The sequence below is a fragment of the Candoia aspera genome, chromosome 2, assembly GCF_035149785.1.
Source record: "Candoia aspera isolate rCanAsp1 chromosome 2, rCanAsp1.hap2, whole genome shotgun sequence".
NCBI classification, from domain to species: Eukaryota; Metazoa; Chordata; class Lepidosauria; order Squamata; family Boidae; genus Candoia; species Candoia aspera.
In genome coordinates, this window is record NC_086154.1 from 131,798,861 (window position 1) to 131,813,981 (window position 15,121).

The 15,121-nt window shown below is 43.0% G+C and overlaps 1 protein-coding gene across 1 annotated transcript; it reads right to left on the reverse strand.

Moving 5' to 3' along the window:
- Nucleotides 1-685: 685 nt before the first annotated feature.
- Nucleotides 686-13,203, reverse strand: AQP6 (aquaporin 6). The gene is made up of 4 exons (XM_063296567.1): nt 12,844-13,203; nt 5,401-5,559; nt 4,321-4,401; nt 686-1,305 (listed from the first exon to the last, which is right to left on the reverse strand). The coding sequence occupies exons 1-4, from the start codon at nt 13,201-13,203 to the stop codon at nt 1,123-1,125; spliced, it is 783 nt and encodes a 260-aa protein (XP_063152637.1). The 3' UTR covers nt 686-1,122.
- Between the last annotated feature and the right edge of the window lie 1,918 nt (nt 13,204-15,121).

Consider the following 15,121-nt stretch of genomic DNA (forward strand, 5'->3'; position numbering starts at 1 on the left):
AGCCTGGTTAATCTTTGGGTGGAGAACCAGCTGGGAAATCCAGAGCTGGGAAGTTAAAAAAAAAAAAAAATCCCAGGGCAACTGTAAGTCATCAGGAGCTGAGCTCCACTCAGAGGTGACTTTGCTACTTTTTATTGTATGGTGGGAGAGGAGGGGTGAAACTTTTTGTTCAGTCTAAGTTTAGCACATGCTCACTGATTGTATGCAGGGTCCGCACACAAAAGAAACTTAAATTGGTGTGATTATTCACCATATATAGTTAATATTTCCTTTCTATGAAAATCCAAATGAGAATTTGATGGCAACTTGTGGGAGGACCCAGGGCTACAGTATGTTCAAAATGCTCAGGGGCTGCAGGTTGGACACAACCCTATTAGGGATCCAACAAAAGGCTTTGAACTGTTTGCAGGTATATTTTGGGCAGTTGGAGGTCTAGGCTGGGCAGCGACTCCATGCCTGCTTTGATGGGGTGAAATTGTTCCATTGAGGGAAGCTTTGTCTGGAAGTGCAGCATGGAGATTCTCAGAAGCACAGGGAAAGTTCTCAGTGACAAGAAAGATTCACAGGTCAAGATCCTGCCCATGCCTTCTTGCTCCTTGTTTCCCAGCAATGTGGGGAAGGAAGCATAATTTTATGCAGCAGACACTTGTGGTGATTTATACTGCGTGAGACACTGCATTGGTAAAATGGTTCATTCATCAGCTAAGGATCCAGCTAGCATCCAGGCTATTTATCTAAGTAACTTTTGCTTATCCTCTGAATAATTTCTGCCTAGGAAAGGACAGGTTTAAACCTCAAGCAAGCCACTAGTTTGGCACTGCAATTCATAGCTGTCATATTCATATTCACTTTATGCTGAAAGCAGCCGTTTTCATTTCCTGCATACAGTACAGTGCTTAAGATGTCCACACATCCATATGACAGCTCACAATCCCATGGCAACACAGGACCAGCTCCTGGGAGGCTCCTTTTGCTGCAAGTACATCTGAAATCCACATGGCAATGCAGACTTCAGAGAAAAGGCACCTGGAGCCCTCTGGTGGCTGGTTATGGGACCACCACCCACAGATCCAGCTCTTGCTGAGCGCATCCGAAAGGTCTTCTCCACGTGGTCCGAGGAAGCTACAATCTATGCACCAGACTGGGCAATGACAATGATTCTTTCTGTTGGTCCCCCTCCGTCTTCAGCTCTTCTCCCTTGAGAATAGACAGTCTCTGTGTGAAGGGCTTTGGGTCATAATAAAGAATAAAGTTGTAAAGGATGGATGCCAAGACCGCACCAGTTAAGGGGCCCACCCAGAAGACCTGCAAAGGAAGGTCAGAGATGAGTCAGGATAAGGGCAAGCTGTCATCAGTTGACCTAAAAGTACAACCCTATTTGACCCAGAGGCAGAAAATGAAGCAAAATACTCCCAAGCTTGGTAGGAATTAAGGCAACTGAATGAAAGTCAGGAGTTCTGAGCCAAAGAAACTGAACAACTTTAGAGCTCCAACTGAAATGAATTGGGTCTAAGCTACTAGACCACATTAGTTTCTCCCATGATTTTCCAAGGTTTAGTTCCTTTTCTCTGCCTTAGAGTCAGAATCCAAATCACTACATCCTTTATCATCTATAACCAGAATCAGGGCTGCCTGCGGGGTGCGGTCAGGAAAGTCAAGATGGTGGCTACAATGGTGTGATTGAAGCTCTGCTCAGTTTTTTATGTGCATCACATATGCACTACATATAAAAAACTGGGTAGAGCTTCAATCACACCATCTTGACTGCCATCTTTTTTGACTATAACCTGCAGACACTCCTGACCAGGACTGTTATGTTCTGCAATATGAATCAATCCATCTCTTCAAATGTTGTGACATCTTCTGTTAAAAGTTGCTCTTGAACTGATTAGCAGTCCATCTGATGAAGATAGCTGTGCATCAGAGATAGACAGATATAGACTAAGATTAGAAGGACCATGTAAATGAAGGAACAGCAAAGTGGCATGAATCTGTCCCGTTTTATTGGGGCGTTTCAGCAGAATACCGAAGATGTGTGGTCTTCAACTCCCAAAATTCCCCAGCCAGCCATGTTGAAGTCCACACATCTTAAAGTTGCCAAGTTTGAGAAACCCTGGTCTAAATGGTCTGTGACTTCATGGCATGATCAAAGTCATGAAAAGCTCAAAATCCCGTTGCCAATGATCTCCCAGAGTCAAAGTGCCGCATCAAGTGGAGCACCGGCTTTAACTGGGGGAAGCTAAATTTAAATCCCTGCAGACTGAATGCAGCTTTAAGCTCCTTTAAGGAGAGCTGGATATGCAAAGAGGGAAGAGCTCGCTTTAAGGCCATGAGCTACTACTGAGGTTAAAGTGGAAGTAAATGACAAGAAAATAAAGGAAGATGGATTGACAGCTTCTCTCTCCACTTAGTTGTGTCCTTACGTTTTGCACATGAATTCATCCCCTGCTGGAAACTTATAGTATAGTACTTCCAAGGTCAGAGACTTCTGTGAGTAACCCCATCTGCAACTAGAACCCTGTCAAGCCAGTGGCAGGCAGTATGAGGATGCTCCTGTATTTCTAGCTGGCTCTACCATTAGGCAGAAGGAGGCAGTCATTCAATATGCAGTTGAAGCCAGAACTTTTCCTTTTAGGATTAATGGAAAAACAGTTTGAAAAAACCATGGAAGGTAGTTTCCATATATGGTTACTGCAGCAAGATTACTATATGCACAGAGATGGGAAATTTCGATACTACCCACTATGGAGGAATGGTTGGTGAAAGTGATGGATTTTGCTGATATGGAAACTCACTTCTTTGATTAGAGAAAAGATGCCATCGACATTTATTGGTGACTGGAAGCCTCTTATGGACCTTTTGTGTAAAAATTGAAAAAATGAACTTGTGACTTATGGTTTTGATGATTAGAAAGGATAGATTATAGAAAGAAGAGTAATATGATGTATCATTAGAGAGGTTAAAATATATTGTACTTATAACTGCCATGAAGAATATCAGAAGCCACCCTCATATATCTTTTTTCTCTTTCTTTTCTATTTTTCCTTAACTTTTTTTTCCTTTTCTTGCACTTTCTGCTTTTTCTTTGATTTCTTTCTTCTAGATATAGTTTTTATCTTCTTGTTTAAAAGTGTTAATAAACAGATTGAGATTGTCAGAGGAGGCAATCACCTAAGGGGGAAAAGGAGGGAGGAATTAGAGGAGAAGGGCTGTGCTTGCAGCCTCCATGCCTCTATTAAGTCAGCCAGCTGCCTGAAAAGGCTGCGGGGCTTCACTGTCAATGCCAAAGGAAGATTTAGCTGCTAATCCAGTTAGCTTTTGCATGTGGCATGGGGGAGGTGGAGGTGGAGGGGGAGGTGGGAGAGACATAGACCATCTTGTTTTTGACTCTAGCAGCAACATTTCTTAGGCAGCTCTATTGCTATAGTTTAAAAGGAGACAAACCTGGCCTAAAAAGAGTATCAGGGCTTACATCTTGTGGTAGAAATGTTCTAGGCAAGACTCCAGTCTTCCGCAGGGCCACCAAGCCTTCCTGGAGTAGGAGAGATCCTGTTTGTAGCCCCTCTAGGAAGTCAGGATATTTTTATTGACAGCCAATTGATTGGTTGATTATGCGCTGTCAAATTGTTTTTCGACTGCTAGCAGCCACATAGGCCACCACTAAATGTCAGCAAAGATTTACAGTGTTTTTTGTATCCCTTTGGTGCCACTTAGGGGTCATCTGGAACTGGGTGGCCCAGAGCTGGTTACCCCTACCCTTCATCCTAGCAAATGAAGCCAATTTATGTAACTGCAAGGATGTTGCCTCCTCTGAATTTAATCTTAGGAACAAGGTGAGACCACACTGGTCTTCCATATGCAACCAGAAGATGGCCATCGTCTCCCAGCTTTAAAATGCAGTTGCTGCCAGTCTGAGCCACAGTTAAGAACAGGTAAAGAAAGCCCTGATCAGCAACAGGTTTTTGTGGAAAGCAATTCTGAGAAGTGTTGCAGCCTTGCCAGCTAAAGTCCTGTTGTAGGCTTCCCCAAAGTGCCTGCCAGCAAGTCCTTTCAGGTGGCTACAGAGAGCTAAGCAGCACTCATGGGAGGTGCAAAGAAGCCTGTGGACTTGTAGTACAGAATGCTTATTTTTGTTTTGTAATAGTCCCAGACCAGACCAATTGCTCCTTGGGTTCATAGTGCATACAATTATATCCTACTGACATACAGGCCTTCAGAGTCTGGAAAATTGAATAATTCTTTACCCCACTTTTCTGCCTCAATTCCCCCCCCCCATCTACCCTAGAATAAGGGGGGTGAGGATATATAAGAGTTTTTTACCCACTGGTGAAGAAACTTCCCAGTTATGACAGCAGGACCAAAGGATCTGGCTGGATTCATGGAGCAGCTAGTGTAGTAATGCTAGGAATGGGAAATTGGAAGAAAACATTAGAATAGACAGCTTTCGTGGGGTTCCTATTCTCTATTTCAGTGTTCTGCTTCAGCAATTCCATCCAAAGTTTTCTCAGGTCCAGAGAGCTCCAGTGTGAGGATGGAATCCCTATAGAATAACACTGGAGGAAAATTCCTGTGTCGCTTTCTAGTCTTATGCCTGATGTTGAAGACTGGAGTTGTTTGGTGGAAGCAGCTAATACTACTGCTCTTCCTCCTTAAATGCCTCTCTTGCTATAGGCAGGCTCTTGTCTGAGGAAAACATTTGCCAGTCTGTGGTATGCTCTGAGCCTTGTGCATCACATCACCCACTGTGGTGGGATTATCTATGAACTCAGTTGTAAAGGCTCAGAATGTTGCATACCATAGGGATCCGCTAGCTAATTTTGATGCTTTCCCCAAAACACCACTGACATTTTTACATTATATATCATTTTTACATTATATATCCTTTTCGGGAGAGATGGGTGGTGATATAAATTTGAAAAATAAATAAATAAATGGGCAAGCTTTGCAGCCAAGAACCCAGTCCCTGCACCAAGCCCAAGTACAAGGCAGTCAAGACATTATTTATTTATTTATTTATCCATCCAATTTCTCCGCTGCACTTCATTTCACAATGAAATATCTGTTTCATTATTCCTTTCTTCTTGGTTTTAAGAGCCCTCAGCTTTATCTGGCTAATATTGGCTTGGGTGTATTGTATTTTTTATTTCTAACATTGATTTTTATTTTGCTTTGAATGCCTACTCCCTCCAAAGAGTACTCTATATCATTTTAAAAGCTTGCTTCTAGCTTTTAAAACAAAATAAAACAAAGCCTCTCTTGCTTATGTCTACAGGATGTGGGCTGCAAAAAGCCAAAGACGTAGAATTTTCTGTATCTCTTCCCTGCTCTCAAATACCATCAGCCAGATCTAGTAGCCCTATTCTTGCACTGATCTTTCCCAGTGTCTCTTAATTTACTTACCCCAACTAAGTGGCCCAGGGCAACCGAGATGCCAATCATGACAGCTGGGGAGCCCGTACTGCGCTGTTTATCTGTGGATGCAAAATAGCACAGAACCAACTGCAGGGTCAAGATGAGCTCAACTGCCACAGCTTGTCCTGATGAAACGTTGACCTTTACCTAGGGCAGAGAAGGAGACAGCGGTGAAGGAGATTTTAAAGGCCTGTAGAACCATCTTGCTGGCATCTTTCCTGCCTAGGAAGAAAGAATATTATTCAGGTTTTGGACTACTTGGAATGCAGCATCCCCAAAAGTTAAAGCAGAGCACATGTTATAAACAGCAGAATCCCTTTTATACAAATACATCAATGGGGAATCCCTCCCACTTCAGCATTTATGGGCAAAACACTGAAGGATGTATGTTTCTGTGCAGGTGGCTCCGGATGGAAGAATGTTTGACTTTAACTGCTGGCTTTTATATTTCTCCAGCAGTCATCCCTGACCAGCTGAAAAGGAGCCTAAACCTTCCTTTTTCAGGTATAAATTGATGTTTTCCAGCTTCTGGCAAATGGCATGCTGTCTTCTCCAACTGAAGTGCATCATACCAAGGTATCTGAGCCTGCTGTGGCCACACCCCTCCAGGTTTTAGGACTGTTTGCCTTGTGACAGCAGAAAAGTCAGAGTTCTTCCACCGTGCCAAAAGACCATCTCTTCTGCTTTTCTTGCCAACCCCTGGGTTGGGTGCAGGGGTGTCTGCGGGGAGGAGGTTAAAAAAATTAAGATGATAGCCACAACCATGCAATCAAAGCCCTGCCCTTTTTTACATGACACACATTGTCTTTCTGGTTTTGACTACATGTAGTCCTCGCTTACTGACTGCAATTGGGACCAGTGACTCTGTCACTAAGCAACACAGTCATTAAGTGAAACATCATGTTACTGTGCCTGACTTAACATCAGTTCCACTGCAGTCATTAAGCAAATCACCCGCGGTTGTTAAGCACAACATCATGTGACTGTGACTTTTGACTTCCAGCTGGCTTCTCCATTGATTTTGCTTGTTGGAAGCCAGCTGTGAAGGTTGCAAATGGCGATCACGTGACTGTGGGTCACTGCGACCATCATAATGTGCACTGGTTGTGAAGTGCCCAAATGGCGATCACATGACTGTGGGGATGCTGTAATGGTCATAAGTGAGAGGACCTACTTTTTCAGTGCCATCATAAGTTTGAATGGTCACTAAGCAGGACAGTCATTAACCAAGGACTACCTGTACTTTGTTTTAATCTAATTGTTGGGCTGATTGTGTAACACTGTGCTGGTCAATGACGTAAATAAAGATTTGATTTGATCTTGACTTTTTGGAACCTGCCTGCCCCCTGGGGACACTCCTGTATGAGTGGCAGAAGAATTGGAGAGAGAAGGAGGGAATTGGGTCTTTGGGGGGGATGGCACCAAGAAGACCCCCTTCCCTCCATCGATGGTGGCTGAAGAACTGCTTTCCCCCTGTGGGAAGAGAAGCGGGGAAAAGGAGTGTTTGCAGCTGTCACCCATATGATTTTTTTAAATAGTAAATTTTATTAGGTTTCAAGAGAAGAATACAAACTACAAAAAAGACAAAAAAACTACAAAGAAGGAAAAAAAAATAAAAGTGCAGAAACACAAAAGACAAAAATTTCAAATTTACAAAAAGATGTGGCTTCTGACTTTTAACAGCAAGGCTATACAAACAGTTCCATAATCAATCTCTTACTCTATTTTAACCAAAACACCACATTATTTCTATAAGTCATTCCACTTTAACATATAATATAAATTACTAAGTACAGTTATTCCACCCCCTTATAATAAAGAAAAAAGAGTTCATATAAACCTCCTAAACATCTTTCTCCTCTCCAAAAGATAAAATATATTTAATTATTCCCTTCCTACCACTGTTCTATACATTTCTGTCTACTATAATTTTATTGTAAACCGCCCAGAGTCCCCCATGAGGGGGAGATGAGTGGTGAATAAATTTATAAATAATAATAAAAAATGAGAATCAAATTAAAAAGCACATGCGTTGTCTGCTATTATACTAATAGTTCAACAATTTTAATAATCCCAATCTTAATAAACCCAAAAAACAAAGCCAATTCAAAACAGTAAATCCAAATCTTTAAAGGCAAATAGCATCAATCAAATCCTTAAAACAAACCAGATGAACATTCTTCAACCTTTATCCCATTCCAGAATAAACCAGAACAATTACACATCCCCACAGTGTGCACAGAGCTTTCCTCTTGAAAGAATCGAACGGCCCAACTGTCCCCCCCTCAAAGATTCCAGGTTCTTTTCATGGCATTCCACCAGGAGAGCAATTTCACTTGTGGCTTGCAGATCACTCTCTCCCTCAGATTTCTCCAACTCCATTATCCAATCTTTATCCAGCAGCTCAATAAAAATCCCAATCTCAGTCTTAAAAAAAAAAAACCTTTCTACTGCTCTTAAATTCGTCAGTTTCATCCACCACATCCCCAACCTGATGGCACATTTTGGATCTCATATTTTCCACAATGTCCTGGATATCTTGCATAAAAGCTTGGTAGAAGTCAGAAGAAATCTGTTTAAAATCCTGGTGAAAGTCAGCAAGAATCTGTTTGAAATGCTTCATGTCTCAGGCAGTAGATTATGGCACCCCCTAGGAGCTTAACCAGCGAAAGTCAAGGATATGGAAGGGTTCCAGAGTGTGTTTACATAAAGTGAAAGTGAGATAGCAGACAGTTCTCAAGGGAAAGCGAAAATAGAAAGCTGAAGGTTCAAATCAGCCGATTCAACATGTAGGAAAATGCTAATATCTTCAACTTTAATACAAAAATAATAACAGGAAGACAATTGTTTACTCTCAATCTCTGGAATTTCCTTTGGAAGGAAAATGAAATTCAAAACATAAAAAAAAATTTTTTAAAAAAACAACCCCAAAATAACATTAAGCACCAAGAGAACCAGCTTCTCCTCGCTGTAGAAAGCCTCTCCTGGGGTACATACAGTATACTTAGAAAAAAAAAATACAAATTGGTGATTTAGAAATGGGGTGGCCAGTCTTAGTGCCCTTTAAGGCTACAGCGTGGCTTGGAAAGTGATGAATTCCCCGCCTCCCAGCTGGCTCTTACCAGTCGCAAGCAAAACGCCAATTGCGATCTTCTGGCTGCAAGCAGCCATCCGGAGGACAGATGGGATGATTCCGGGTATTCTCCTTGATCTGGAGAATGTTTCTGGGTTTCAGGAAAACCCGCCTGAGCCCAAAAAAGTTGCCGTGTTGTCAGCTCTGCCCACTGAACCAGCGGGCACAGCTGTTCAGTCCACCATTCCCTTTGGAAGCCTCTGTCACCCACATGATAACATCAACTTTACCACAAGGTGCTGCTGCCAGCAGAGGTACTTCCCCCTGTGGTACCACTGCAGTGCCTAAGCTGGGGTGGGAGGACGTTTTACACAGTGATCCAACAGTCTTCTGGCAGAGTGATAGACTCACGTGTAGCTCTCCCTGCAGTTTAGATATTAGAGTGTCAAATCTTCATGGGGGTCTTTACCACTTCCACCCCACCTCCCTTCTTCCATTTTAACCTTCAGTTGGGGTTCAGTCTTTACTGCAGGGTGCCATCTGAAGAACCTCTTTGCCATACTTCCTTTTTGGGAAAGGACATGAGGGAAGTGCCTCTTTGGCAACCACTTGGGGTTGCTTTTTGATTCCAGGAGAACTGACTCACTTCTCTGTCCCCATTTCTTTTGCCGTGGGTAGCTGGAGAAATGAGCAGGGAGAGAAGTAGGGGACTTTGCCACCATCTAGTGGTCATCCATCTTTGTGCAGCCTATAGGTTGCAGGATTTAAATTTCCTTAAACTAAATATATTTTTCATATTTTTTTTAAAAAAATAATCATTCCCAAAATATGTTCAAGGAAACAGCTAGTGGGAATACAGGCTTAGGTATCTAGTAGCAAAGATAACTATGGTTAGACTGTATGGTTGATTTCAACATCCACTAAACCAGGGACTGGCAGTACAGCATCCATGTCATTCCCAAACTTCACACAAACGCAAACTTTAAAAATAGCTGAAATCTTGTGAGATGTTGGTTTTCATACTTATTTCTGGAAAATGCTAAAAACTTACAGGATTTTGAACCTGAATGCCCAAATCTCATGAGATCTGGGAAAGAAGGCAAACCCTTGTGAGATGTTAGGTATACAACTGTCTGCATTTCACAAGAATTCAGCCATTTAAAATTTTGTTTTATTACTGCTTGTTAAATAGTTGCACCTCCTGCCTTGTCAATTCAGGACCTGATAACCCTCTAGATGTTACTGAACTATAACCCAACAAAATTCCAACCTCTGATCTACTTTATTTGTTGAAGGCAGATTCCAGGGTTCCTATATCTACATAACCACTATGCAAAAAGGTCGAGAGACACTGAGTTGCCCAAGGTAATGAAGTGCAGCAGGCAAACTAGACAACAAGGTGAAAGAAAAAAAAACTTGATATCAAGCAGGAAAAGGTGGGTGGAAATTAATTTTCCAGGGGGCTGGTAGTAAATAGAGGACAATAACATGCGTTCCAATCACTGAGAGACAGTAAGGCCCTGAGTCTCCCCAGTCCTTGCCCAATCCTCTATTCATTATCACATGGACCAAGTCAAAAGTCTTGACTTCCCTTTTTGAACCATGTTCAGCTTGTAGCCACATTCTGTTGCTTTTCCTCATTTAATACCAGATCTCTCCCTCTCCACTACCCCCCTTTCCCCAACAAAGACTCCTTGCCCTCTCTTGCAGTACCTCTCTTTCCCACTTATTTCTCCAGCTTCATCCAGTAGGGTAAGACCCCACAGTAGGCAGGGTGAGGGGTCCCCATAGATCACCTAACACTCTTTTCATTTATTTATTTATTTATTTATTTATTTATTTATTTATTTATTTATTTATTTATATATTTCCTTGTACCTGTTATTCTTTCTTTCTCTTCTCTTTCTTTAAGTTTAGTTTGTATTAGAATAGAGATATAGATATAGATATGAATAGCCTCCTGCCTGAGATTCGACAGGCCCCTACCCTTTTATCCTTCCAGAAGGCAGTGAAGACCTGGTTATTCCCCCCCAAGCACTGGGTTAGGATAGGGGTTGCACCTGAAGATTGATAGCTGGTTGGTCTGGTGCCTGGTAGGTGTTGGAAATCTTGGCAAATCCAGCATGCCTCATTAGCATGTGAATTAGCATGTAAATTGAGTTGTCCCATAATGCAACTTTGAGGAAGCTGTTTGTTGCCACTCCTACTTCCTCTCACTCTCTTCCTCCTTCTTCCACCAAGGGAAAAGCAAGCATGCTGCTCTGCTCTCCCTTCATCAGGGCCGTGTGCTCAGGCCTTGATGAAGAATTCTGCCCCTTTCTTTCACACAGCCCTTGGCAGCAAAGAGGTCTGAGGGTTTAGGGCAAAACTAAGTATTTAGAAAGAAAAGAAGAACAAAGGAACTTCATTTTTTCCACCAAGATGGATGTAACAGAACAACAAAGAATAAAGTCAGTAAGAATTCTTTTACTTATCTTACTAATCTGTCTAAGCATGTGACAGATTAGTCACATGCTTAGACAGATTATGCTTGGGAGGGCTGAGTGGGTAAGATCAATAGCCTGTATTTCTCTGCATGCTCATTGAAGCTATTTTAAGATAATTTTCTTTTTCTGTGCCAGCTTCTCAGCTGTGTTATAAGCTCTGCTCCATTTCAGTGGTTCTAGCAGGCCACTAAATTGGCTTCAGTAGGAAGGGTTATTCTGTTCTGTTTCTATTCTGTTTTTAACTGTTGTTGTGAGGATCACTATGTGAGATAGGTGGCTATTTAAGCTCTTTAAATAAATAGATAAATTCTTGCATATTGAAAAAGTAAATTCTTGCATACTGCAGAGGCCCTATAAAGCTGTAACAGTTTTAGATCTATTAAATCATTCAACCCAGCTGAACAAATTATTTTCATATATTATGTACTTTAGCTCAATTTTCTTTTGTAAATCATGTTACAAGCCCTTCACTGACCTGAAGTAAAACAAAACTGATACCATTTCATTTGCAGCTGAATCTGAACTGAATCCACACAAAGTAATGGCTTGACCCTCTGCCCTGCCCATTCTCATTATAATATATAATTGTTATTTCTTTATTTGCTGCCACATTCTTATTCCTCCCCATCTTAGAATTTAGAGTGAACACACCTGAGGGCATGGATCTCCCTTTCTAATTGTTATTGCCCAAGGGTGGGCAATCCTTGCAGTCTGCATTTCCTTCCCAGCCTCATATTTTGGCTTCTCGAATTTGTGGGGAATGCATCTCAGTGATGTGGAGCTATGACCAGGTAGAGAGGTCTGAAGATCTTCAGTTCCTTTTGGGTAGATCTTGGGGACTTTAGAGTGAACACCCCTGAGGGCATGGATCTGTGAAGCTTCAGAAGCAACCATCTATTCTGGCCTTTAATTTCTGCCCCCAGAAGCTAAAAACCATGCTGATGAAAACTGGCTATTTTTCAGTCAATTTTGTCAATCCAATCTAGGGATGATGGGGGGCAGGGGGGAAGAACTGGGGGCTGGGGTTACATGAAGTCACCCATTCCTGTTCTACACAGTGCCTCCGTACATTCTGATACCACTACATAGCCTCAACTCTTACAATAACCATTTTTACAAAAATGGGATTGCATGTTATTACAGCCACAATGAAGTTGCTTTATAATGCAGTGCCTGTTGCAATTAGTGTCAGGACACTTTCAGTTTTTATTATAACTTATTGTTGGTGTCATGAGTAAGGATGGCGAGCAGGGGGCTCCCATCCAGACTGTCAAGCACATGCGTAGCACTGATGAATTGTTCAGCCATTCAAAGAGACACAGATCGGGACCGCCTTAACCCTTGGGGGTTATATGTCTGGGTTTTCCCACGCTTCTTCAGTTTGTTAGGATTCCTGTTAAGTACTAGCAATAAATATTAGAGACCAGTTCCATGTCTCAGTGTGTTTCCTGGTTGTTAGGACAGTTGGTCTCTTCTAAAGCCCTGTCCATTGGACTCCTCCACCACACCATCTTTCCAGCTAATCCTTTCTCTTTATTTTGAACCATAATCAGCTTCCCTCTTCCAACAATTTCCAAGTAAACCAACAAAACATGCTTTGCACAGTCTTCTTTAAAAGGATGTACCATCAGTGACTGATTCACATAGAACGAGAGCTCTTTGCATCTGCCTGGCTTTGTACGGTAATCCAGAACAATTAGTGACAATATATCACACCTTAACAACCACACCACACCCCCATTTCGTGCCTTCCAGATCCATAACTCCAATCAATCTTGGTATGCTTGGTGGAATGCATATAGCATAGCAGGCTATCTGAGGATTGTTGCCAATGCAAATGTCCATGGCAAAGATGCCAAACCAATTACATACCTTGCTGATGCCCAGAACTCCCCGAATATTCCCAGGAGTCACTGCATAAAGGATGGCTGCCCCAACAATGCCTCCAGCCAGCTGGGCTACCACATAGCAGACAGTCCTCACCAATGAGACACGAGAGCCAAGCAGGAAGGCCACGGTCACTGCTGGGTTGACATGGGCTCCACTGGCATGCCAGGCAATCTGGACAGCAGTGGCTGCTGCCAAGTTGAAGGTGATGGCAGTCTGCAGGATGGAGGGTTTCTCTGGCCAATCCAGCACTGATCCCAAGCCAAAAAAGACATAGATGGCAGTGGCCAGGAACTCAGTGAAGATAGCCCGGTAGAAGGCTGTAGAAAGCAGTTCCTTCCACATTCTGCAAGAAGCCAAGAATGGAACCATGTGTGTCTCTTTGTGGCCTTTCCCCTGCTGAGCAAGGGCCAAGGAAGCACTGTTTAAATGAGTGAGATTGCAACATTGGGCTGGACCAGGAAACTGAAGAGTGACTCCTGAAGCAGCCTTTCCTGCCTACCTATTGACTTGGCACTGCCTCTGTTGCTTAGAACAGGGAAGGGCTCTGTCTGCGAAGCCTATGGGCCAGCCGCCTGAATCAGGCAGAGCAATCAAGGCTTTCAGCAACACATCCTGGAAAAGAAACAGCAGAGCAGGTCAGTCATGCAGCTTCTTTCCCAAACACATCCCTGCCCAAGGAAGCCCATCATTGTTAGTGGTGCTGGCACAGACAGCAGAAGATACTGGAGAGACCGAAGTCCCCAGTTCAATCCTGGGCTTCTGTGTGGAAGAGCCCTATTCCTCCCCTCCAATGTTGGCATGTCCCTCCTCATTAAGTGCAGGCTACTCCTTGAGTGATAGGCATTTCTCAGCCCCCTCACCAGCTGCATGCTGGCTCCCGGCCTGTTCAATGTCATCAGAAGGAGGTGCTTAATAATATTCGAAGCAGCAGCACAGCACAGAAACGATGATTATAGAAAGATGGAGGCCCAGATTTGTTTTTATTGCTGCCAACTGCTTCCAGGAAGGAAAATAACTGTTGCCAAAGGGTGGAGGGAATTGCCTAGGCATAACCTGGTGCCTTCCAGTTATCTTGGACTACACCTACAGGAGAAAGTAACAATTGTTGCTTTATCAGTGCAATAATTCCCTACTAAGGAGGACGGCCAACAGAAGCTTGTTCATATGCAATAAAAAATTTCTCCATCTCTGAGAACAATAATAACCTTTCAGAATTTTATAAAGCAGATTGAGAGATGGGGTAGAGTTGGTTAAATATTTACATTAGGTTTTTCTTTTAAAACCATCCAAGTTCTCTGCACAGAAGGTGGAGCTTCCCATCCAAGGGTGAGAGAAAAATGGCATTTATTTATTTATGTATCAAATTTGTCACCGCCCATCTCTGACTGGAGGGACTCTGGGCGGTTTACAATACAGAACAATAAATATACAATAAAATTCTAATAAATATACAATAAAATTCTAATAAAATCCCTCTAAAACAATTTCTTAACTACCCCAGCTCATAAAATCCAGATGGCTGTGATCTCCTTCAGTCATTACGTAGGAGGGGCACTTCAAGGCACTTGTCCTAACAGTCAGGAACCACGCTGAGACAAGGAATAGGTCTCTAGTACTTTATTACTGCTACATTAGACAGAAAATCCTAACAAACTGAAGAAGCGTGGGAAAAACCCAGACAGATAAACCCCAAAGGTTAAGGCGGGTCTGATCTGTGTCTCTTTGAATGACTGCTTAACTCCTCAGTACTACGCATGTGTTTTCCCCCCTGGATAGAGGCCCCCTCCTGCTCACCATCAGTACTCATGACATCACTAGCCAACCCCAAATATGTCGATTCTCCTCCTTGCCCCAAGCCCGGTGGCAGAGCCAGGTCTTCAACTTCCTTTGGAAGGCTAGGAGCGATGGGGCTAATCTCACCTCCAGGGGTAAGGTGTTCCAAAGGGCGGGCGCTACTACTGAGAAGGCCCGCATCCTGGACCCCGCCAGATGGAATTCTCTTATCGACGGGGTCCGTAGCATGCCTTCTCTGCATGATCAGGTGGGATGGGCTGATGATATGGGGAAGAGGCATTCCCTCAGGTAACCCGGTCTCATGCCAGGTAGGGCTTTAAAGGTGATAACCAACACCTTGAATTGGACCCGGAAGCAAACTGGTATCCAATGCAGCTCGCGTAGCAAAGGTGTTATGTGTGCCCTTCTAGGAGCGCCGAAAATAGCCCGCGTGGCCGCATTCTGGACCAGCTGAAGCTTCCAGATA

Coding starts and splice junctions, on each gene's coding strand:
- AQP6 (XM_063296567.1), bottom strand. CDS start 13,203: ATGTGGAAGGAACTGCTTTCTACAGCCTTCTACCGGGCTATCTTCACT. Junction 5,560..12,843: donor GAGTTCTGGGCATCAGCAAG/GTATGTAATTGG, acceptor TCTCTGCCCTAG/GTAAAGGTCAACGTTTCATC. Junction 1,306..4,320: donor GGAAGTTTCTTCACCAGTGG/GTAAAAAACTCT, acceptor CTTCCTTTGCAG/GTCTTCTGGGTGGGCCCCTT.